The sequence below is a fragment of the Montipora foliosa genome, chromosome 1 (genome assembly GCF_036669935.1).
Source record: "Montipora foliosa isolate CH-2021 chromosome 1, ASM3666993v2, whole genome shotgun sequence".
Classification (NCBI taxonomy): Eukaryota; Metazoa; Cnidaria; class Anthozoa; order Scleractinia; family Acroporidae; genus Montipora; species Montipora foliosa.
The window spans coordinates 26,898,148-26,908,147 of record NC_090869.1 but is presented as its reverse complement, the minus strand read 5'-3'; the positions used below and the strand labels follow the sequence as shown (position 1 = coordinate 26,908,147).

General features: G+C 41.1%; 1 protein-coding gene across 1 annotated transcript in view; it reads right to left on the bottom strand.

The window, feature by feature from the left end:
• The window catches only part of LOC137995442 (uncharacterized), a 12,521-nt gene that overhangs the window by 1,347 nt on the left and 1,174 nt on the right, over positions 1-10,000 (bottom strand). Inside the window, exons 2-3 of the mRNA XM_068840994.1 lie at positions 8,417-9,010; positions 1-3,242 (exon numbers count right to left, since the gene is read on the bottom strand). The exon at positions 1-3,242 is cut by the window's left edge and continues 1,347 nt beyond it. Coding sequence (XP_068697095.1) covers positions 2,017-3,242; positions 8,417-9,010 — 1,820 coding nt within the window. The 3' untranslated portion in view covers positions 1-2,016. The remainder of the gene's footprint in view (positions 3,243-8,416; positions 9,011-10,000) is intronic.

Here is a 10,000-nt window from a genome sequence, read left to right as displayed (position 1 = left end):
TTTGTTAATATATATTGTTTTCATAATATAATATTTCTTATAAGATTATTAGTTATAAGTGTTTTTAGATTAGCAATTTTTATCATTTCGTAAATGAGAGTATGAAGGAAAACAAATTATGATGGGATAAATTTTAGTGCATTTGTAAATATTTTTGATTTTATTATTATTATTATTATTATTATTATTTGAACGTTATGACGCGCTCGCCTTCAGTTACTGTGGAAACCAGTGAAGAAGATGCAGCACCCTCGACTGAACGTCTGGTTTATTTTAAACATTGGCTCATTTTCTTCATGAACCTTAAGAACTTTTCACGAGTACACTCTTTCAGGAGACCACAGGACACCCATACAAAGTGTTCCACAGTTGTGCTCTACATCTTTCGCATAATTTCGATAAAATCCAAGATATCGAGGTGTACTACTATTACAATCACATGTTACATCGAAATAAAATATTTTTACCCGAAATGTTTAAGTGCAGATAACAGTATTAGAAAAATATCAAAATGTTGAGCTATTCAAAGGATCGACAGTGTTGTGATCTTTATCCATTGTTACCAGTGAGAAACCCTTTCGAGTCTCCTAAAATGGAATCATCTGTGATGAAAAGGACTTGACCACGTTAAAAAAGCTATCTTCTTAAAACCCAAAAACTTAAAATCAAAGCAAAAATTTTTTTTAGATGAAATAGAAAAAAAAAGGATATTACTGATTCTCCGCAACGGCGGAGAGACATGCTAGATTTCAAGAAATGAAAAGTCATGATGTGTTTGAAGAATTCCACAATGCCATGATTTTGCAATCCGAAGACTTCATATGACGTCACTTGGTTGCAGAGTAAGGGAAACGGACTTCAGTTTCTAAACTAAGTTTTGGAAAGTTGAAAAATACTTAATACTTCCCCGTCCCCACCCCCCTCCTCCTCCCGTTTTTCTCTAGTTTCTCTCGACAGAAACAAATCTTTGTTGGCTCACTTCTAAGTTCTAAGTTGTTGTCATGGAAATATAATGTACGTTCTTAACGCTCCTTCTGCAAATGATCATGTCGCAATTTTGTTTAAGAGTAGCCTGAATCGAATTTAGCAGCATTCCATTTTCACAGGAGGAACGCAAGTTGCAAGTCCAGTGGTTCAGATTTGGTATTCCTTGAGGCTGAGTGAAGAAGATTATCAGCTGATGACCCTCACACTGAAGGAGCTGATAGCTTCAATATGTCTTGAAAACGTTACTGGGAGCGCAATGAAGATGGGCCTTGACCACTTCCAGAGAATTGCTGAAGTGTGGAAAACTTGGCTGAAGGCAATTTCACTTACATGATTCCCACGTGTGTCACACCACTCAGTGGATGGGATTACAAAGAAGTCAATCAATGGGGTCACTCTGCTTCAGTCCAAAAGATGTATAGAAAGTATGTAAGTCACGCGCTTAAGAAATGTGGCTTGAGATTGGCTACTCGGAAGGTCAAGTTCTACTTCCTGTTGTGCAACTGTATGGACATCGCTCCGTTTCTTCCTTCAAACCGGAAATATGACCCAGTGACTACCTCTAATGTTGCGGACTATGTTGCTCTGACGAATCTACTGTTCAAATTTAAGCCACACCTGAACCGTGATAACCCGTCTTTAGTTATCATTACTGAATTTCAAAACTGGGTTCTGCTTTACAGGGTTACATGTTTTCCTCGAACGCAGCCAGGATAGTTTAAGTAATGTACTATCACTGTTTTATTCGCAAAGACGTATTTGGTAAAAGAGGAGTCATGGTCTTGGACACCAGGAAATATTTCTATACCTATGATGAGTGAAAAATGCATGTTGCTTTGTTTAGCTTAGTATTAATTCAAGGCGGTATAACGTATTTGCAATGTGCCCAGTCACATTTGCCTTTAGTGAGATGACTCACTGAACAGTGTTGTGAGTTACCATCCATCCAAGTTGTCATCGTTTCCTCGGCTCCCAACATATTTGGGCCAATCTTTCTGGATATTGTTTTAATATCGACCAGTAATCAGTCTAGTCAAGATCAACCTCTGGTGGGATGATAGGCGAGGCCTCATCTGTTGGCACAAGTTTCCATTCAAGCGCTCGTTCGTATCCTCTCAACATAACAACTCGGCGACAATTAAGCGCCCACCTGAACGGAAATACCGTGTTCTCGTTTTTGATGAAGTCTCGAATTTGAAGTCCCATCGAAGAAGCGAGAGATTTTACAGAAGGAATTCTCTTCTTCCTCTTAAATGCAGCGAGTTCTTCGTCAGGGCATGAGGCAAGAAATGACGCTCTCAAAAACATCATGAATTCGCTGGTCAAATTCTGATATTCCACAAGTGCGGGCTGGCCGGCTAAATACGCAAGTTCAGGGTTTCCAGTGTCCTGAAGGGCTCTTTTGCAGAGGTCATCCAAAGTGAGTCTATTTGCCAACACATGCATGATTTCCGGCATAAAATCTCGAACCCAGTTATGAGTTTCAGTAAACATGACGGCATGAGAATTGGACGTGTTCAAAGAGTCTTTTAATTTTCTCAGCAAAACAGCGAGGGGGCAGTAGTCCCATAAGTTGGATGTTGTAATTCGGTCATATGTGAGATCGCAAGGCAGCCAAGCCTCGATATTTGCAACGTCGCATAGAAGGAAACGGAACCTCAACTGGTCTCTTTGCAGCTTCTGAGAGGACTTTTGCAGAATACCGGACAAGTAGGTGGTGTACATCTTTGGCAGAGAGGTTGAGTAGCAGGTTTTCTTTACTTCTCGGTAATCCCATCCAATGAATGGAAGTACATCCGTCGGTATGCTGTAATGAAAATTGACGTCGGCAGTAAAGGGATGACTTCCTCGACCCGTTAAAGTAACGTTTTGTCGGGTCAACTCTAAAGCGTTTCTTGATGAATGAAATATACCAGTGTCAAGAAAATGTTGAGCGGACTTCCTGTGCTCAATTGGGATTGCATGCAGGTATACGATGACACCATCATTTCTTTCTGGATCAAAGGAATTGGCCTCTCGTCTCGAATCCTCAACCCACGACCCTTTGCGTTTTGACAAGCGAAGCCATTTGGTCCAAACGATCTGTAGCTGCCTGAGGTGTTCTGTGGGAATCATCATGACGCCTCCAGTGAGTGTACGTAATTCATTCGTAGTCACGAGGTCTTGAAGAGCACACGTCAGGTCATCAGAATCTTGCGCAGAAATGCGAACCGAGTACCAAATTCGGACAACTCTTTCGCAGATAGCATTTCCTCCTGCAAAGAGTGCAACAAGCGTCTGAATGAAATTGATTTCAGGTAAAACAACCATTGAATCGTCCTCGCACTCTCAGCGAACCTGAGCTCAGTAGTGTTAGCTTCGAGAAATACAACCTTTTTGAGGCAATTTAAGATATTTAAGAATCGGTTTATGCTTAGGGTACGTATATCGGGTTATAAAGTAAAGTAAAGTGGTGCATTTATATAGCGCCCTTATCACTAACGTCTCAAAGGCGCTTTACAATGATCAATTTACCCCCAGCGGACTGGAAGCATATACAGGCGCAAATTGCAGCCGCTTCTAAGCAGTCCATGCATGCTGGTCCTCATTTTACCGACCTCGGAAGGATGGAAAGCTGAGTGAACTTTAGCGGGAAAGGAGGTCGCCAAATATTCCAGTCTCGGCAGAACCGGGAATGGAACCCGGGACCTTAGGGTTGGAAGGCAGAGATCTTACCACTGCCAACCCCTCCGCCACTAAAACCTTATGGATGCACGCGGGAGGTTGCTAAGCACGAGAGAAGCCTATGAGTCTATGAGTCGCACGAGGCAATAGCCGAGTGCGACTTTAGCTTCTCGACTGCTTAGCAAACCTGTGGAGGCAGTGTGGTCCAGTGGTTAGGGCGTTGGGTTTGCATGCGGCTGCTCCGGGTTCAAATCCCGCTCTAACCTCTGGCTTGGATTTGTTTCCGGTTGTCCCGGAATCAACTCCACCACACTTTGTAAATATAACTGCGAAGATCATAGCTTCACTTGACTTTGTAAATAGCCAACTGGTTGCCTCCCGCCAGTTGGGGTTCTTAATAATGTTTCTGTTAAGTTTGAATTGTTACTTTCACCTTGTTAACAGTGGAGTGCCTGTAAACTACAATCATGGACAAAAGTGTTGGGAAGGTAGCTTCATTTTACAGATACCCCCCTCCCCCTTTTCAATGTTGGATTTTCCAGGGGAAAAAAATGGTGACTTTTCTTACCTGAAGAACTCCAACATTGAATATGGGGGAGGGGGGCCACAAGAGCATGGTATTTCCCAAATACTTCAGTCAATACTTAGAAAAATCGAATTAGGTGTGAAGTGACCTGATGCCCACAACCTTCCCAACAACTTTTGACCACGATTGTAGCTTGATAGCTAAGTGTACTTCCACTATAAAGAAAGCATTTACATTTACATTTTACAAACTCCCAAGTGGATTCATAACTCGATATATGCACAGCTGAAAGCATGAACCAATTCTTTTATAACAAAGCGGCAACAACTTGGGCGATAAAACATGTTTTATTTGAGATTGACTACAAAGTTCTCACAACGCAACCGTGAGGGAAAACAAACGATCATATTGGCTGGTTAAAATCACGCCACAAGCAAGTTGAGCGAGAACGATTCATCTGGTTTTACTATACTAGTGTTGAAAACTAAGGATTCATCTCTTCGGTTAAGAGAACATTGGCAAACAAAGTCAAAGCACTCGATGAAAATGAAGACAAAGTCAAAATGCCCAAGTAAACAAAGGGTTTGGATTGTTGAGAATGATGACGAGTTCACATTGCCATGCACAGTGCGGTTGCTAAAGACGGATTCCAGGAAACTTGTAGTTTTTCTCACTGCACGAAGCAAAATTCAGAAAGAAAATCCCGTAATACCGTTAAGTTTATAGGTAATGAGTGATTGATATTTTGACCATGTTTCAGCGTAGCTGAAATTTTTTAATGAAATTCGGATTTAATATTTTCCGCGCTTTTCCGATTGTTTTGTTGATTTTGTAATTAATTTGTTTTCAGCAGGTAGAACAAATGTAATTAAAAAAAAAGAACGATAACAACAAAAATTTCTACCTTTGAAAGTTGCCACAGACCAACTTGCGGCCTTTTGCGTTCTTGTTGAGTGCCTTTCAAATACAATTTTGTGCATATTTTGTGTTGAACGTGCCTGTTGTGCTTCGTTTTCGTTACCCCAACTCTAATTGGCTTCCCTGCTTGCTAAAAAGTCAACGCCGGGAAAAACGTTTGGCTGGTTCTCCCTGGGTTCTTCCATTTAACTTCTTTCACTGTCGACTGCAAGGGAACTCGTAAAACTCGACAAAAAATTTGGATCTAAAATGAAGCTGCACACGTCATATTATAGACGCACGGCCGCGCGTATATAGAGAAATACACCGTGGTCGCTTAATAGGATTTGAATTGGACTAGCACGCACGCTATGTTATGAAGTGGCTTCAATCAGGGAGTAGAAACTCCCCTTTTTATCGCAAAAGGTTTAAGGAAAAGAGACTACTGATGCCGAGGAGAAAAACATATTTGCGGCCTCGGTAGAAGGACATCTTTACTGATAGTTAAGAAAATATGGTAACCCTTAACCCATCGATGCGAGAAATTTTGGTTTTATAGCTATGACGTCATCGACCGTCCGTACGTCGGCCCCTCCATGTATGCCAATGTGACCAGTATCACGCTAGTTTACAGCATACATCTTTGATATTGGACATCCATGTTAAGGCCTCGCAACGTTTCAACGCAGCATCTTGATGTTGCGACATGTGTTGAACGGGGTGGCCAAACACACGCAACATTTTCATCATCTTCAACGAAATGTCAATGTTCATGTGCCCCAGGCCCATGGCGCGCAAGAAGTGGACCTAACGCGCACGTCCTAGTGCAACAATGTTGCGTGAACGTGGCCAAACCAGTACAACATCATGCAACTTCCAAAATGTAGCACGAAAATTTTGACCGTTTTCAAATTTGATCCAACATAATCCAACATGTTGCAACATATCGCAACAGGGTGGCCAAACGTATGCAACATCTTGTGCCCAACAATGTTGCAAGATACAAAAATTTGGTAATATCAACGGAGTTGATAATGTAAATTGACCACCGTACAGAGATTCTGAAAGCTGACGTTTCGAGCGTTAGCCCTTCGTCAGAGCGAGTCGAGGAATTATGGGTTAGGTGTAGTTTTTATAGTAGAGTAGGAGCTACGTTATTGGTGGTAACATGGCAACGTGAACAATAGGAATATATTAGTTAAATGAAAAGCGTTCGTTAATACCGTGTGGATTAAGGGTGCCGATATGGAAGATGAATTTTTGTTCTAGATTCTTGCGGCTTTCCGTCGTACCAAGATGTAGGGAAAGGCCGCAGATAGCCATGTATTTTTTGGAGTGGTTGGGGAGATTAAAATGACGAGCGACTGGGTTAGATGCATCTTTGTCATTCTTCTCAACACCGCGAAGGATTTCGCGGAATCGGTCACCTAGTCGTCTACCTGTCTCGCCATTGTATAATTTATTGCATAACGTACAGGTTATGCAATAGGTGACATTTGCGGAGGTACATGTGAAACAATCGGTGATCTTAACAGATCGCTTAGGTCCCGATATCTTGCTAGTGTTAACAATGAGAAGACAAGTTTTGCATCGTGAGCGCGCGCATTTGAAAGTGCCGGCTTGCTCGTTAGTTTTGAGCGCGCTTCTAATTAAAAAGTTGCCTATGTTTTTGTCGCGTTTGAATGAAATAAGTGGAGGTTGCGAAAAGATTCTACCAGTCTCGGGATCATTTTGGAGTAATTTAAAATTATTAAGAATGATGCTTTTGACTGCGTGATTATGAGGATGGAAAGTGAGGGTGAATGAAAGTCTATCATTCTTATCTTTTTGTGACGTTTGTAGTGATGACTGTCGATCAAATTGTTGGGCGCGATGATGGCCCGCTTTGACCACAGAGACAGGATAGCCACGTTTTTCGAAGAACTGGCACATCTCCTCTGATTTGCTGGAAAAATCGGAGTCATCACTACAGAGACGTCGAAGTCTAAGAAATTGAGAATAAGGAATGGAGTTCTTGACATCTGATGGATGTGACGATGAATACAACAAATAACTGTGAGAATCTGTAGGTTTGTAGTGCACACTGGTACATAGCACGTTGCCACTAATAGAAACTTTGATATCTAGGAAAGCCAATGAAGTTTCCGAAATTTCCCAGGTATATTTAAGAGCCGGATGAAAAGAAGTGACGGAGGTTATATCATTTTATAACCTCCGTCAATTCTTTTCATCCGGCTCTTAAATATACCTGGGAAATTTCGGAAACTTCATTGGCTTTCCTAGATATCAAAGTTTCTATTAGTGGCAACGTGCTATGTACCAGTGTGCACTACAAACCTATAGATTCTCGCAGTTATTTGTTGTATTCATCGTGACATCCATCAGATGTCAAGAACTCCATTCCTTATTCTCAATTTCTTAGACTTCGACGTCTATGTAGTGATAACTCCGATTTTTCCAGCAAATCAGAGGAGATGTTAGCCTGCGCTCGCAGACGTATTTCCGGAAATACCTCTGCGAGCGCAGGGTACCATATCGGTGAATTATTATTTTTTGCCTCCTCCGAAAGTAATGAGTATTTAAACAAAGCTAATGCGTGTTTTATAAAAACTTAAAGTTTAACAGCGTATAAAAAACAAACCGGACAATTAATTTTTAGATCAAGGTGTGAAAAAAACGTAGCGATGTCGCTCACTTTCTCTGGTCAAATTCTGATCGGAAACGAACTCAATTTGTGAAACTAAATACTTTTGGAAAATAATCGCTATTTTAGGAAAGGTTTTTATTTCTTCCCTTAAATCAATTATTAATCGGAATCTACAGTTCCTAAGCTTTCAGAAAATATATACTTTATTGGGGTTTTTATGAAACGTGTGACCCTAATGCAGCAACAACGCAAGGTCGAGGTTGTAATTTGGGGTGTACGGATACCTTTAAGAAAAGACAGGTTTGACAAGTCGATACTGGACTAACCGGGCTCATCCATTTCTTTGGATGAGCGGCAAATAAAAGAGTGTCGAGGCGGCTGTTAAAGTTTTCTTTCCTCTTCCCGAATCGAAAAAGACTCTGTTCGCAGGGTAGTTTAGATAGAAACTCCGAATATTCTTTGATTGCACCTGATGTCACGATGGCCATGTTGGTGGAAAGAACAATAGCAAATAGGTCCTTTGGGAATTTGACTCTATTATTATGCAAAACTTAACTGAGCTATATTTTTCTAGTGCTTTGGCACCAACATGGCCGTCTTATCACGCGAGTGCAATCAAAGAATACTAATGAAGCGTTTCAGCGACTAGCCGTGATAAAATGGTATGAAGAAACAAATAGATATATTTAATATACCTTTGTATAGCATGTAAAGAAGCATTACTGTTCGAGCGAGAGTGCACGGACAAATGTCGTTCAAAACGAAGGTCACCGGCTGCTTATAAACCTCAGGCAAGGAGGCAATGGTGAGTAACACATTGCGAGGATCACCAACTCCACATAATAACAGAGATAGCGGATCAGCAAACGTCTCTCCCTCATTCATGGGCAGGTTGAGCAGATCCACGGCTGGCAGATTACCCCAGTAATAGGTCCCAATGAAACCATCGCTAATCTTCTTGAAAAAGTCTTTAATGTCGTCGGCCAATTCAAGCGTTCTATCAACCGTGTCTTGGCAGTTACACTTGTGATGTTCCCAGTGGTTTCTTTGGCATTCTACACTACAATAGGCAGCATCCAAACAGTTTGTGCACTTCATTGTTCCCGATTGTTCAAGACCGCAGCTCAAACACTTTCTCTTTAGGTTTGCAGAATCGCAATCTGGCTTGTGTCGCCATTTATCCTGTTTCTGACATTCTTTTGAGCAGTAAAAAGCCACTTTGCATCGTGAACAGTGCCGAGTGCAGGCTTCCTCACAACGCCAACAATGCTTAGCCTTGTTCATGATCTCTAAATCAGGTTTGATAAATCGGAGTTACGTGCAATGCTTACGAAAAACTCTCAACATAAGTCACTAGAATCACAGAAGTGGCTTATTCCGGAAGCAAAGATAATGTATTCCCATTTCCCAGAATTTCATAAGAACTTCTCAAACTCATTAATAATTCACAACTCGCGCCTACCAATCAACAGCTGTATACCACATGACGTGGATGCGTTTGGACACCCAACTCGATGAAAATCTTTTGAAAATTTGGATGCAATATACAAATGTCTACTGATTCTAGAAAAACCATGTCACATGAATAAATTAATTCTAACTAAATAACGTCTCACGAAAACGGTAACAGAATACACAAGCTACAAAAAGCTAAAATGCAATGAAATCTCTCAAAATCAGTCGACGTGATATTTTTTGTCGCCGACAGCCCATGGATTTAATGCGCCTTTACCATTTTTCTCTACCGGGAAACGCTTTAATTAAGGACGGTGCCTACTATTGTTATTGTGCATAGGTTCTGCGCAACTCCAGATACCCGGATTTCCTATCGGTGATGACAAGAGATTATGAAGGTAAGAGAAGTAATCCCTCATATTGGCCCTATTCCCATCGTCTGTCCTGCGAGATCCGGTATTCCCACGAGGGTTAACTGATAGCCAATCACATGTCCCCATTTTTACCAATGTTGGCAGCTGAGCGCATTCCCACGCAATGATTCGCGTCGTTCGCGATTTACCATCAAACAAAAAATGGCGGAGGATATTGAGAAAAACGCGTAGATGCATTTTGTGGACGAACGTGACTTCAAGGGAGTGAGCGTAGTAGGAAAACGTAAATCGAAAAAGAATCGTAAAGCTGACTTTGGAAACATGAAAGTAGAATTAATTTGAAGTTACATTTGAATTTATAATATGCTAAACAAAGATAAATAACAACGTGAAATAAATTGGGAATCTAACAAAATAGCCAAAGGTAACAAAAAAAGAGTGTACAATGGA